General features: G+C 41.1%; 1 protein-coding gene across 1 annotated transcript in view; it reads left to right on the top strand.

Moving 5' to 3' along the window:
* Window positions 1-15503, top strand: part of HADHA (hydroxyacyl-CoA dehydrogenase trifunctional multienzyme complex subunit alpha) — a 30130-nt gene that overhangs the window by 10859 nt on the left and 3768 nt on the right. The window contains exons 8-15 of the mRNA XM_081156079.1: window positions 2607-2709; window positions 5166-5288; window positions 5748-5866; window positions 6261-6317; window positions 7893-8002; window positions 9571-9705; window positions 12119-12290; window positions 14460-14546. Of these exons, the coding sequence (XP_081012205.1) occupies window positions 2607-2709; window positions 5166-5288; window positions 5748-5866; window positions 6261-6317; window positions 7893-8002; window positions 9571-9705; window positions 12119-12290; window positions 14460-14546 (906 nt within the window). The remainder of the gene's footprint in view (window positions 1-2606; window positions 2710-5165; window positions 5289-5747; window positions 5867-6260; window positions 6318-7892; window positions 8003-9570; window positions 9706-12118; window positions 12291-14459; window positions 14547-15503) is intronic.

The following is a 15503-nucleotide window of genomic DNA, read 5'->3' as shown; positions in this document are numbered from 1 at the left end:
TTGTCTTGAATTCTTAGCATTTTAATTATGATGTGTCTGGCCGTGGGCCTCTGGATTCTTCTTGCTTGGGACTCTGTGCTTCCTGAACTTATGTGACTTTTTCCCTGACCAGGTTAGGGAAGTTTTCTGCCATTATTTCTTCAAACAGGTTCTCTAACCCTTGCTTACTTTTGACCTCCTCTGGCACTCCTATAATATGAATATTGTTATGTTTCATGCCGTCCCATAGCTCCCTTAGACTGTCCTCCTGTTTTTTAATTGTTTTTTCTTTTTGGGTCTCTGATTGAGTGATTTTTTTTTTTTCTACCCTGTCTTCTGATTCACTGATCTGATCCTCAGCTTCCTCTAATCTGCTGTTTATTCCTTCCAATGTATTCTTTATTTCTGCTATGTCCTTCTTCATTTCTGACTGGTCATTTTTCATAGTGTCCATATCTTTTTTTCATGCTGTTGAGCATCCTTACAATCAGTATTCTGAACTCTATGTCTGATAGATTGCTTATCTCCATTTCATGTCGCTGTTTTTCTGGAGACTTCTCTTGTTCTTTCATTTGGGGCTTGTTTTTTAGTCTCCCCATTTTGGCTGCCTATTTGGGTTTGTTTCTATATATTGGGTAGACCTGCTAGGACTCTCAGTCTTTTTGGAGGGTCTCTGGTACAGGCCAATGTCAGACACTGTGACTGGCCCTGAGTACCCTATTTGGAGCTATCAACAACCCTTGGTTTGAGGTCTCCCGTACTGGGGCTGGGTACATTTGGACAAGACCAAGATGCACACCAAAGTCTGCTTTTCCAAGGCCCAGGTCCAGAAGCAGATCAGGCAGAGACTCAAAGCATTCTGAGGTCTGCCTCTATCTGCAGACTGATTAATCTGATTCTCTTAATGAGTCTTAGGCTGTAGAAACTCCTCTGGATAAGGCAAGAGGTTTTCCCCAGGGTGGGGCAATTGCTTTCCCTCTCAGGCAAAAGCCGAAAACTGGCTACCTGAGAAAGATGTCCTCCACAGTCTGGGAGAATGACTAGGCACAGGAATCCAGACGGGCACCCTCTGATCTCACTCTCCTGAGCCCACAGCCCCAGACTCTCCCCACACAGCTCCAGTCCACTCTGCCCTCCCTCTGCTGGAGCCCAAGGTGAGTGGCTACACATGAAACTTTGTGCATTGGCCCTTTAAGAGGGGGCCTGCATTTCCAGCCGCCTCTCCCTGACAGATAGAAACCCAGCTGCTTTTCACAGCCAGATGTTATGTAGGCACCTTTCTCAGGTCTGGTGCTCTGGGCTGGGGAGCCCAGCCTGGGGTTTAGGCCCCAAAGGGACTCCCCACAGCTGAGATCTCCCTCTGGAACTCTGGCTGCCTGTGGGACCAGCCAGTCCTCTTGTGTCTGCACTTCCTACCAGTCTTGGTGTGGCCTCCCCTTTTCCTCCTTGGTGATGGGGGTGCTCCCCAGCCCGTCTTCAGTTGCAGTTCGTCATTCAGGGTGATTTTTCTATAGTATAGTTGTCACTTCAGTTTGGTCTGGGAGAGTGGCAGGGTGGCTTCCACTCAGTCCCCACCATCTTCAGTCTCCTCTGGATTAAAGTGGTTAACCCAGGGCCTCTACTAGTCCGGAAGGAGGGTAAAGATGAGATGCCTGCGCTGCCTCTGGGGCTTAGAGTGTATTCCGCCCTCTGCATGGTGCCATCTTACCAGGTTCACAAGCCCACGGTCGTATTTCATGAGAAATACAGGAGGCAGGCCTTTCCCCTGATTTGGATGACCTCGTTGTATTCTGCAGAACCAAAAGAGGCCCATTAGAGTCCTGAATTCTTAAGGAGAGGGAAGGCCAGTCAGACCTGGAGGCTGCAGAGCAGTCTTGATATCAAACTTCAGGGCTTGCCGAACCACACAGCTCCTGGCCCTCTGATTCCTCAGTGAAAACGGCTCAGCAGAAATACTCTTTGCAGGGAAGTTGATACAAGGTGGGCACAGAAAAATAGGAAGGTTTTATGGTATTAATTTCTGATAGTAAACAGTGTGCATTCCTTCATAGGAACTGTCAGTAGGATTTATTGGAAGAATGATTAAGCCAGTATGTGTGTAGAAAATATTGCTGAGTTCCTTTTTTGTTGTCGTAGTTAGTATTTAAATGTTGCTAGAGCCATTTTTCTAGTACCTACATAAGAAGGTCTTAGCTGAGTTCAGTTTTTGTTAAGCCTGAGATTCTTTCTAAAGACATTGTCAAAACTATTAGGCTTCTCAGAGTCTCCACTATTTCCAATTTAGGAATTTTAAATATTATATACATGATAAAGAAGAAACTCAGAATGACATAAATACACAATTTTAGAATACATGAAATTATTTCCCCACCTTATTAATTCTATTAGGCAGAAATCTTGCATATTGCATTAAAAGAAGAGATATAAAGATATTTTTGCTTCAGCTAAAGACTTCTAACCCCAGACGTTACCTAAATGTGTATCAGTATGTAAAATATAACTGATTGATAAATAGCAATGGTTTGCCTTTTCTCACTTTAGTATTTATTTTGCTCCATTGAAAGATCTATAAACTATAATTGTCACTGACATTTTCCCCTATATTCTGATCCTTGCTTGCGTGGTAGGTGGGTGTACCTGCGGCTTTTGACATGATGCTGACTGGTAGAAACATTCGTGCAGACAGGGCGAAGAAAATGGGACTGGTTGACCAATTGGTGGAACCACTGGGTAAGTGTTAGCAGGCCTCGGAGTTGGGCCTTGTAAAGTTATTTTTTTTTATTTTCCACCCCCAGACCTTCCCCAGACCAGTGTCTGTGTCCATGGATTATGCTTATAAACATACAAGTTCTTTGATTAATCTGTCCCTGCCTGCTCTCCCCTCCCCACCTTCCCTCTGAGATCCCTCAGTCTGTTCCATGTTTCTATGTCTCTGGATCCATTTTGTTCATCTGTTTATTTTGTTTATTAGATTCCACATATAAGTGAGATTATGTGGTACTTGTCCTTCTCTGACTGGCTTATTTCACTTAGCATAATACTTTCTAGTTCCCTCCATGCTGTGCCAAAGGATAAAAGATCCTTCTTTTTTACAGCTGCATAGTATTCCATGGTATAAATGTGCCATAGCTTTTTTATCCACTCACCTACTGATGGGCACTTGGGGCTGTTTCTAGATCTTAGCTATTGTAAATTGCACTGCTGTGAACATAGGGGTGCATAAGTTCTTTGTGATTGGTGTTTTGGGTTTCTTAGGATATATTCCTGGAAGTGGGATCACTGGGTCAAATGACAGGTCAATTTTTAATCTTTTGAGGAAACTCCATACTACTTTCCAGAGTAGCTGCACCAGTGTGCATTCCCACCAGCAATGCACTAGGGTTCCCTTTCTCCACACCCTCGCTAGCACTTGTTTGTTGATTGGTTGATGGTATCCATACTGACAGGTGTGACGTGATACCTCATTGTGGTTTTAATTTGCATCTCTCTGATGATTAGCAACATTGAGCATTTTTTAATATGTCTCAGCCATCTGAATGTCCTCCTTGGAGAAGTGTCTATTTAGGTCCTTTGCCCATTTTTTAATTGGATTGTTTGTCTTCCTTTTGTTAAGTTGTATGAGTTCCTTATATATTTTGGATATTAACCATTTATCAGATGTGTCATTGGCAAATATGTTCTCCCATACAGTGGGCTCCCTTTTTGTCTTGTTGATGGTTTCTTTTGCTGTGCAGAAGTTTTTTATTTTGATGCAGTCCCATTTGTTTATTTTCTCCTTCGTTTCTCTTGCCCTAGGAGATGTGTCAGCAAACATATTGCTACGAGAAATGTCTGAGATTTTGCTGCCTATGTTTTCCTCTAGGATTTGTATGGTTTCATGTCTTACATTTAAGTCTTTTATCCATTTTGAATTTACTTGTTTGTATGGTGTAAGTTGGTGGTCTAGTTTCATTTTTTTGCATGTACCTGTCCAGTTTTCCCAGCACCATTTATTGAAGAGACTGTCTTTACTCCATTGTATATTCTTGCCTCCTTTGTCAAATATTAATTGACCGTAATGGCGTGGGTCAATTTCTGGGTTCTCTGTTCTGTTCCACTGATCTGTATGTCTGTTCTTGTGCTAGTACCAGGCTGTTTTGATTACAGTGACTTTGTAGTGTAACTTGATATCTGGTATTGTGATCCCTCCAACTTTGTTCTTCTTTCTCATAGATTGCCATGGCTATTCAGGGTGTTTTTTGGTTCCATATAAATTTTCGAAATGTTTGTTGTAGCTCTGTGAAATATGCTGTTGGTATTTTAATAGGGATTGTATTGAATTTATAGATTGCTTTGGGTAGTATGGACATTTTAATCATGTTAATTCTTCCAGGCCATGAACATGGTATATTTTTCCATTTGTTTATATCTTCCTCTATTTCTTTTTTCAGTGTCCTGTAGTTTTCCGAGTATAGGTCTTTTACATCTTTAGTTAAGTTTATTCCTAGGTACCTTATTTTTTTAGTTGCAGTGGTAAATGGGATTTTTTTTTTTAGTTTCTCTTTCTAAGAGTTCATTATTGGTGTATAAAAATGCCATCAGTTTCTGGGTGTTAATTTTGTGTCCTGCTACCTTGCTGAATTCATTTATTAAATCTAGTAGTTTTTTGGTGGAGTCTTTAGGATTTTCTATGTACAATATCATGTCATCTGCAAATAATGACAGTTTTGTTCTCTCCTTTCCAGTATGGATGCCTTTTATGTTCTCTTCTTGTCTGATCGCTGTGGCTAGGACTTCCAGTACTATGTTGAATAAGAGTGGTGAAAGTGGACACCCCTGTCTTGTTCCTCTCACATCAATGTTTCTCTCTCTCTCCCCTTTCCTCTCCCTAAGCATGTCCTCAGGTGAGGATTTTAAAAAACACAACTAATAACAAAATTAAATAAATAAATAAACAGGTATCTTCCTGTTATTGATTTCAAGTTTAGTTTGGTTGTGGTCAGAGTACAGTTAGTCCTTATTTACAGGTTCCCCATCTGTGAGTGCATAGTTCATGACTCCTCTACCTGCCAGTCTCTGGTCTGGCATGGAAAGCTGTGCTGAAAGTGGGTGTGAGAGCCCTTGGCTTTGGAATGACTAGGTTTTTGCTCGCCTGGGACTGATCTAAGCCTGATTTGCATCCCAGTCTGTTGTGTTCTTTTTTACAGGACCAGGAGTAAAACCTCCAGAGGAACGGACAATTGAATACCTAGAAGAAGTTGCAGTTACTTTTGCCAAAGGAATAGCTGATAAGAAGATCTCTTTAAAGAGAAACAAGGGATTGATGGAAAGTGAGTGTTGTTATTGAAGAACAAAGGCAAAGCCTCTCTCCAAAGAGTTTTATTTGCTATAAATTTTAAGTGAGGAAGTGGTAAATGCATTATTTACTGGAAGCAAAATTCAACCTTAAGGGGAGTAACAACTCTGCTCTAGGGTCAAGTCCTGAACCTTACCCTGGTTAGTTAAAACCCTTTTTTTCAAACTTTCTATTTTGGAGCATTGTAAACATTAATACAAAAGAAGAATACTATAACAATGTACTATTATACTATTACAACACCCAACTTTAGCATTTATCAATTAATGCAGTATGTTTTAAAAAGTGCTTAGATTGAAATTTAGATTTTGTATATCAGAGTAAAGAGCAGTTCTTTCAGATAGCTAGAACTACTACATTTTTATGGAGTTTATAGAACAAACTAACAAGGAACACATTGCCAGTAAGTATCTAAAAGCATTTTACTTTACAGAATTGACATCGTACGCCATGAATATTCCATTTGTCAGGCAACAGGTTTACAAAAAAGTGGAAGAACAAGTACGAAAACAGACCAAAGGCCTTTATCCTGCACCTCTGAAAATAATTGACGTGAGTCTTTCCCCACACTCTTAGATTTCTTACATTTTCTTCCTTTGTATAACACAATACTCTATTGTCGTTCTGGACCATGTATGCCAGTCCAAAAGTTCTTAATTCTGTTATTAGAGTACTTACCAAAAATAAGGGAAGAATCCACTCAAGGTATATATCCAGGTTGTGGGCTTGATCCCAGTAGGGGGCCTGCAGGAGGTAGCCGATTGATGTTTCACTCTCACATTGATGTTTCTCTCTTTCTCTTCCTCTCCCTTATAAACCAATAAATTGTTCTTTTTTAAAAAGAAAGATAAAATAAAAACTAACAACACTAGCAATGTTATTCAGCATTCTCGTACATCTTACCAGTCCACTCCAACAATGAACAAGTATTTTATATGTTTTTTAGGTGGTAAAGACTGGACTTGAGCAAGGGAAAGAAGCTGGCTATCTGTCTGAATCTCAGGTAAAGTTTTTTCTTTTGATTTTTTTATTATTAGATACAAGAAAACCAAAGATCTGAAACTGTATAAAACTGAAATAAGAAAAAGTATCCAAAGCCTAGTAAAACTTTTTCTCCAGTGGTTATCATTTCTTCTGAATAATCTCAGTGAGCAAGTAGATGTAAGAAAACCTGGTGGTCCCCAGGTATTTGAATTTGTTTTCATTAACTTCCTATAACTAGGAAGATCAGGGGCAGAGTTATAATCCTTTCAGAATGAATAGCTTGAACATTTTGTTCTGTAGTCGGGCTGGTTTTGTTGTGATAAAATGAATACATTAATAGAAAAGTACGGTCCTTACTTGTTAAGGCCTAGAGATAAAACTTTGAAGCCCAGCCTCAAAGTTTGGGTTGTTTTTAAGTTTTAAGCAATCATTGAAGAATGGTTGCTCTATGATAATAGGACAAAAGATATGTGAAGAACTTAGGACAAGTTCCAGAGTAAACATGTCTTGTACTTTATTGCTTACTGCAGTGTACTTCTGATTTATTCTTTTCCATCATAACTAGGTATACATATCGATACGTACAGTAAAATTGAAGCATATTTTATGAATCAATAATTGTCCTCATTGTGTGTGTTGTACTCAGTATTTCCTGTCTATTCTACTTAGCACAACCCACTAAATTCATGACCACTGATGGATTTCTACCCACACTTTGAAAATCACTGGTTTATTGAATAGAGCTTACTAAGTCAAGTTAGTAAAGCATTGATTCTATAGAACATTGTTTCATTAGGACATGATAGCAACTTTATTAAAGGGAGTCCTTCCTTAAAATACTATTTAAAACCATGTAATTATACCAATAAATTCTAATAATATTGGTGATGACAATAGCTAACATTGAGACCCTAGGCATTTTACTAGTGTTATCATTTAATCCCCACAATACTGTAAAATAGGCATCATTTTCCCATTTTTAAGGATGAAGAAAGCTTCACAACTGGGAAATGGCAGAGTCAGGATTCGAACCCAGTTCTGTCAAACCCAGACTAAATCCCATGCTCCTCACTAAGTTGAGATTTGTTCTCCATAAGTGGTAAGGTACTTTTTAAGGCAATAGGGTACCGTGTGGGCCACCTGCTACAGTGGAAAGATAACTGGAGTTAGAAGTCATACTGCTTGGGTTCAGGTTCCATTTCTGCTACTCTGAGACAGTGTGACTTTGAGCGGGTCACTTAATTTTATTGGATCTCCTCTTCCCGATCTTTAAACTAAGGGTTGTTTGAGACGATCATGAACGTTCATTTTGGCTGACACTAATGCCATGAAAAAGTTACCACAACTCTGGTGTAGAGACTAAGACCTCAGTTATATGCATCAGCTTTTTCAAAGCAGTAGTTGGAAAATGCTGCAGATGAGAATAGTAAGAAGACACATCAGTAGGCAGCAGACTGCAGCACAGGCACCACTGAGACCCTGAGGACCTGTGCTTTGCATGTGTTACCTCTGCTCCCGAGAGAAACTAAACTGAAGGAATCCACATCACCGAGACTAAAGTTCTAATTTTTCTTGTTGTTTTTTTACATTTCAGAAATTTGGAGAGCTCGCAATGACCAGAGAATCAAAAGCCTTGATAGGGCTGTACCATGGTCAGGTCCTGTGCAAGAAGAATAAATTTGGAGTTCCACAGAAGGAGGTTAAGTAAGTTAAACTCTACCTAGGAAGCCCTTGTAGATTTCCCTACATGCTATTGATTTTTAGAGAGAGAAGAAGGAGAGGGAGAGAGAGAAACATCAATTGTCTGCCTCCTGCAGGCCCCCTACCGGGGTCAAGCCCACAACCTGGGCCTGTGCCCTGACTGAGAATTGAACGGGCAACCTTTCGGTGCATGGGACGATACCCAACCAGCTAAGCCACAATGGCCAGAGCAGGGTTATCTTTTTAAATTGATATATGCGTGTTCTTCGTATTTCCCCAGTAATAATTCTTTCTCTGCTATACATGTTACAGATTTCTTCCCATCCTATGGTTGTCTTGATACTGTGGGGCCATTTATCAAATAAAAATTTTTAATTTCTTTTAAACACAACCTGATTTGATTGATTGATTAATTTTAGGGAGAGAGAAAGAAACATCGATGTGAGAAACATCGATCGGTTACCTACCATATATGCCCTAACCCTGGGGATCGAACCCAGGACCCTTCGGTGCACAGGACGATGCTCCAACCAATTGAACCACACTGGCCAAGGCAGAAATTGATGCAGTGAATGTATCAGTCTTTTCTCAGCCCTAGTCTTTATATTTCTCTACCCTATTATCTCATAGTTCTCCAATTATTTAACACTCACTATGTAAATATTTTTATTATTACAAAACTATATTTGAAAGATGCTCCCAGGACTTGAAATTAGGTTTCTTTTTTGGGTCATGAATATGATTTTTTAATTACAATAAGAATTGTTAGGAATGAAATTTTATCCTGCATTACAATTCTATTTTAGGTCTGCCATGCTGTAAACTTGGCCTTCTGTTATGAAGGAAGTTGTTGTGGAAGAAGATGTTTTAGTTAGTTGCTATGGGAATATTCATATTGTTCCAGAACTATGGAAAACTAAAAAGTAATCAGATATGATCCCTGGCCTCAGAAAGCTTAGAATTTAATTGAAGAGACAAAAATAATGGTCATGAAGCCATTCCAGAATACTGTGGAGTAAGCCCAGTGGTCCTGACAAGTTCAAGAGGAATTTAGGAGTGGGTATGTGTGGAGGTGTTTGAAGGAGGGGTAGGTCTGGAAGCAAAGAAGCCATCCAAGAGATCCAAGTAAGGAGTGATAAAGACACAGATTTCAGGAAAAATGAAAGATGACTGGGAAATGGTAAAATCACAAAGAAACTATTGGAAGAAGAAAGGTTAGTCTTTGGACATGTCATTGCAAACAGTTGGCTTTTGTTTGGAAAACAAAAGTACTCATGTTGACTTAAGTATAAACCAGGTTTTCTAGTCAGTGATCTCTAGCATGATTGAAGATCAATATAATTCCATCTTCTTAGGTAGAACAGTTCTTGTACACCTAATGGATATTTGCATTTAACTTTGAAAATCAGTCATTTATTAAAGGTATATTTTTATAGATCAGAATTATTTGAAATACCTTATTGTTGTGCCTGCTTTAGTTGGTTTATTGGATGATAACTTGGGCAGTCTCCCACTTTTACTGAAATGATTAAAAATTGTTTACTAAATGTCATTTTTTCCTTGCCTTTCAGGCACCTTGCCGTTCTTGGTGCAGGGCTGATGGGAGCCGGCATTGCCCAGGTGTCTGTGGATAAGGGCCTGAAGACTATTCTTAAAGATGCTACGCTAGCTGGCCTGGGCCGAGGACAGCAACAGGTGTTCAAGGGGTAAGCCTGCTTTCTGACTTTGCCAGGAGTTACAATGGTGGGGGTTTTGCCATCACAGATTCCTTTTTCCTTAAACATGATGAGTACTAGATGCTCCATAGTTAAGCCACATTTCCTTTGATTTTTGAAAATGCTAGTTCCTTCACTTTATGTTGTGACAGATATTATAAACCATTAGCATTATGGACTCTGTCATCTTGGAGTGCAGAAGAAGAAACTTTATTAAATATTTTTAAATGCCATTTATTTTGTGTTTTGGTATCAGACTGAAAAATCTGGTGTTTGTGAATTTTGATAGTTTCCATGTAATAGCTGTATTGTTATGGAACATTGAAACAACAGGACTGTCCTTGTGGAGAGAACTGAGGTTAGGATATGAGGAAATGCGCAGTAGCTGCACATTGAAGGTAGGACTGGGATCAGAACTTCTGAACCTTGTTGACTGGCATTACTTAGAGAAGCAATTAATTGATTTGGTTCCACAGAGGCTTTACAAGATTGTCTCCATCTGACCTCTGACTTAATAATGGGTAAATATCATTCTTCCTCCTGCTTGCCTAACCCCTCTCCCCCCACACACGCTGCTGTTTTGCAGAGGGGAAAAGCGGAGCAGCGGCTCTGCCAAACTGGGACCTGATTGCAGCTCAGTTCTCTGCTCCACTGTAATGGACAGGCTGGCTGCCCTTAGACTGTCCGATTGTCCTGCATGTGACTTTTAGCTGAGTGAGCATTTTTGTTTCTTAAGTGGATTATGTAGCTTAAAGCATGTAAAACCCTTTTCTGCAGAGAAGCTCATAAATCGCTACCATAATGCTTTTCAGGACCTGGCAGGTTTAATCATTTTGGCAGATTATTTTAATTAAGACAGCAAGGAGCCCAGCCGGGTGTGGCTCAGCAGTTGAGCATCGACCTAGGATCCAGGAGATCACAGTTCAATTCCCAGTCAGGGCACATGCCCGGGTTGCAGGCTTGATCCCCAGTCGGAGGCGTGCAGGAGGCAGCTGATCAATGACTTTGTCATCGTTGATGTTTCTATCTCTCTCTCCCTCTCCCTTCCTCTGTCTGAAATCAATAAAGATATATTAAAAACAAATAAATAATGGTACTGAGGAAAAATATATAAAAATGAAAAAGACAGCAAGGAGTTAGGTTAAAAGAAAGGGCATGTGCTGGATACCCGTGTTACCAGTGTTGCCCTGAGACTAGCCTGCAAGCGTCCCCAACAGCATTTCATACAGTTGCCTAGTGAGAAACTGCTGCTCTAGAACAGCTTCCTCCCCTTCATCTCTTTTGGACCCAGGTGTCCCCATTTCCCTTTTGCCTTGGAAACACCAGACTTTGGTGAATGCCCCTCACCATACTGCTGACTTGGGACCTACGTGGATCCTGTCCTCCCACGGAAATAGTGTCATTAAGCATTAGAATTAGAGCAACTAATAATATTTTGAATTCTGACAAGCATCTTGTTTGCTGACTACTGACATGGTTGTCAGAAACCGGGAGCTTTGAACCCATACTTTTAAGACTTGTATACTTCTTTGAACTTATAATTTTTCTTTTGGTTAAAGAAGTTAGCGAATGGAGTTTAGCTTCATTCTTCATTCAGAGGAAAAGCCTAGGCCATTTATTCTGAAAGTATGATCAGATAAAAACCTAAGAGAGCCTGTTGTTCTTGGCAATAACAAGCGATCAGGTAAATGCCTGAGTAGCAAGAATCCTTTTTAGCTCTCAATGGGGAAAGAAGAAACCTTGAGTTAATATTTTATGTGATCAGTACAATATGCTACTAGGTGTTGGCTGGGAAGTGGATTAAAAATTTAAGAAATAATGCTTGGTCTCTGTCCTCTAGGAGATTATAAATACAGAATAACAAAATGATATATAAGCAAGTATAAATCCATATGGTCTAGCCGGGCCAGGCATGGCTCGGGTTGAGCCTTGACCTAGGAGCTAGGAGATCACGGTTCAATTCCTGGTCAGAGCACATGCCCGGCTTGCGGGCTCGGTCCCCAGTCAGGGGCGTGCAGGAGGCAGCTGATCAATGACTCTCTCATCATTGATGTTTCCCTTTCTCTCTCTCTCTCTCTCTCCCCCTCTCCCTTCCTCTCTCTGAAATCAATAAAGATATGTTTTTTTAAAAATGCATATGGTCTAGGACACGGTTGGCTATTGCCCCTGTTGTAAGTAGGGAATTACCAGAGCTGCTCTCCGTTTGCCATTCTAGTGTCGTGTTTACTCCCCATGGCAAATTTAATGAATGATACAGTTTATGTAAGTTGGGCACTGAGAGGCATTTTGTAGTAGAAAGAATGTGGATTTGGGGGTTATTTGTCTTTGGATCCTCGTGCCCTAGGTACCCTAGCACCTAGATTTCCTATTCTTCCCTTTTGACTAGAAATGTGTATTTTTCTAGATTGAATGATAAAGTGAAGAAGAAAGCTCTATCATCCTTTGAAAGAGACTTCATTTTCAACAACTTAACTGGGCAGCTCGATTACCAGGGTTTTGAAAAGGCTGACATGGTGATTGAAGCTGTGTTTGAGGACCTTAGTCTTAAGCACAAAGTGCTAAAGGAAGTAGAAGCGGTAAGTAAGGGGCCTGTGGTACTTGAACCCGAGTTTACTATGTGGAGGACACAGCAATGGGGTTTTAAAGGAACTATAGGAAACTCATGGTTCTTTTTATAGGGCTGTTCATTCCCAAACCTCAGTGTTTATGTGCTCTCATACACACTGCATGTGCTATAAACGTCAAATCTAAGTCCCACGGGGAGAAAATCAAGTAGCTTATTACCCTAAGCACAGAATTTGTTAGCCTCAGGTGGGAGTTCTGTCACCCAAACACACAACCTCGTGGAGTACAGCCAGCTGCCTCACCTTTTTGGGTTGGCCATAAGCCATAAATAACTAAACTTCAGGTCTAGGCAGCAAAGGAAATAGGGAGAAACCACTTTACCAGGCAGGACTCAGATGCTTGTTTGTGGAAATACTGCTTTGATCTTTACCCCAAATGCTCTGCAGAGCCAGTTCTTGAGGTGGGATGACAGGAACGAAACAAGTGCTTGTGATATAGCGAGCGAGCCCAGAAAAGAAGTGGCAGTAATGCAGGCATGAGATAGAGCCAGCACCTAGACGAGCCTACAGTCAGATGAGCAGAATGTGGGTTAACAAATGATGTAAACGAAATGGTGCTGACTTGATAACACTCTAGGTGTTTTGAGTGGTGGGCAGGAGTCTTAAGATATCCATCTAAATTCAGTCCTTTGACTTTCTTCATAATCCTTGTCTCCAGACCCCTCACCATCTTTATTGTCCCTTTAGTGTCATCATGTCTCTGTCTCTGTGTGACAAACCACATTAAAACGACTCACAGTTCTGCAGTTTGGGGTGGGCTTTGTAGAGGCGGCTGGTCCTTAACTATGTGATTTCTCTCAGGGTCACTCATGTGACTGCCTTCAGCTGAAAGCTTGGTTGGGGTGCCTCAGTGCTCCTCCCCACATGGCCTCCCTCTGCTGGTGGCCTCTCCTCACTTGTAGTCTAGCCAGAAGTTCTCTACAGCATGGCCGCTTGCTTCCAAGAGAGCAAAAGTAGAAGCTACTGGGCTTCTTAAGGCTAGGCCTGCTGCATTCCATTGGTAAAACAAGTCCCAGGCTAGCCCAGATTCATGGAGGGGAAATAGACTCTACCTCTGGATGGAGGACAGGCAGGCATGTACAAGGAGGGGAAGAGCTGTTGGTAGCCATCTTCAGAGACATTGGCTTGCTCTTCATAGAGAGTTTTACCACCAGCAGCGGACACTACCTCCATATTGTAACTGGAGACTATATACCTTTCTTACAGTCATGCTCTGCTGTCAACTCACATTTATACTTTTGATTAACTAAAATCATGGGATCATTATCACAGGATCACTGCCAGGTCAGGTCTTGTTCATCGGGTGCCTAGTCACTTCTTTTTTTCCCTTTACCTTTTAAACCTTAATGCAATACTTTACCTTTATCCCCATTATAATTGACCTTATTTTACACCCAGCTTTCAGTGTGTTGAATGTATCTGAACTTTGATTCCCATCTTTGATGTTAGGATTCTGCCTGTCCCAGATTTGCACACATGCAACAGTTGTGCTTTCCATGTTGTCATCCAGGCATCTGAATACAAACATGCATAAGCTGGGATCATGGACAGACTTGTGAGAGGGTCTCCATTAGAGATTCTCCTCCAGGTTGATAAAGCTGATAGTGAATAGTATTCGTGTACTATAGATATAATTATAGTGGCATATCTTTTTTTAGTAACACACTGTATAAAATGAGGTAGGCATGCACTTTATGGCTTATTCTTACAAAGGTGAAGGGTGGGGATGTCATAAGCTTTCAGGCTTGAGGGCAGGTCCAGACACAAAGAGGGTTGACAGCCATGCTGAGTCTTGAAATGAATGAGGTTTGATTCAAGGCCACCTTTTCAGTGTTTATCGAAGTGTCTTATTTACCTGTTGGGATATAGTCCCCAGGCTAGGATTAGGGGACCTTATGATGGGCCATAACTAGAAGGCCGAATGGGAAAGAAAATAAGGCCAACACATTCCCTGACACAGACGTCCTGGGTAATAATAAATGTTGGGTGAATGTGTCTGCTGTCTGGGCAGTTCTGGGTGAGAGGATGGGCTGGGTACACATGTGACTCATTAGCTGTACTTTGGACTCTAGTCACCTCCCATTCCTACATGACATGTTCTTAAATGCTTTTCCCCTGCAGGTGATTCCAGCTCATTGCATCTTTGCCAGTAACACATCAGCTCTCCCAATCAATGAAATTGCTTCTGTCAGCAAAAGACCTGAGAAGGTAAATTCTGAAGAGAAGAACCCTGAAATGTTTTACAGCTTCAGACTCACTGATGAAGGCTTAGAACATGAGAAGGGACTGGTGTGGATTACAAAGGGATGGGGGTGACAAAGTATCCCCCAAAACTAGGCTCAAAAAAGCTAGTACTATGACCAGTGTGTGAGGCAGGAACATGTGAAGTACAACTAAAAACACTTCTGTAGGTGATTTGCATCCCTAATGGGCATTATTATTCAGGTTCAGACTATGAAACCCACCTTTGTTACAGTTAGATATTGAAACGTAGGCAGGAAGTAGAAAAAACTTGAAGGATTTGAAAAGGTTAACACATGATTGTCTGTGTACTAGAAACACAAAAGTCTCTTTATTCCTATTCTAATAGCTTGCTAATGCAGGGCAGTCCTGTTTCCTAGCACACAGCAAATTAGGGCCTGATGGAGGCAGGTTCAGTGATGGCAGGAAAAGGTCACAGGGAGGTGGCAGCTGATGGTATGACACAGAAACAGTATAATGGCAGGTAGACAGTCTGGCCATGTCACATCACTCAAAGCACCCCACAACATTTAAAGTCAGCAAAGATCTGTTCCTCCGATGCCAGCCTCTCTTTCTACCCAGTGGAGTGGAACAAGCATCACGCTTTGCAGTCTAGCCTGCAGGTATCTTGGGTAACTGTTGTCACCTGCTTGGCTTATGTCATTTGTATACAAGTAAAGCCAAAGGGGCACAGTTGGGGTGGCCAGCCATCTCAGTTTGCCCAGGACTGGCGGCTTTCTGCCTGCCACTTCTTCCCCTACAAAAAGTGGGCCCTCTAACTTAAACCATCAGCACCGTTAATATAAGTAGACCCTTCGTTCTTCCCTGATAAATCTAATTCAGCCTTTAATGGTGATTTTGGTGCCAGCTGTTGGTAGGACCAGTTGCCCTTAGTGAAAAGCCCTAGAAATAGATGGAAGAGGA

This window comes from Miniopterus schreibersii (assembly GCF_964146895.1).
Source record: "Miniopterus schreibersii genome assembly, chromosome: 13".
Taxonomy (NCBI): domain Eukaryota; kingdom Metazoa; phylum Chordata; class Mammalia; order Chiroptera; family Miniopteridae; genus Miniopterus; species Miniopterus schreibersii.
The sequence above is the reverse complement of the archived record's forward strand: the minus strand, read 5'-3'. Positions and strand labels throughout refer to the sequence as shown.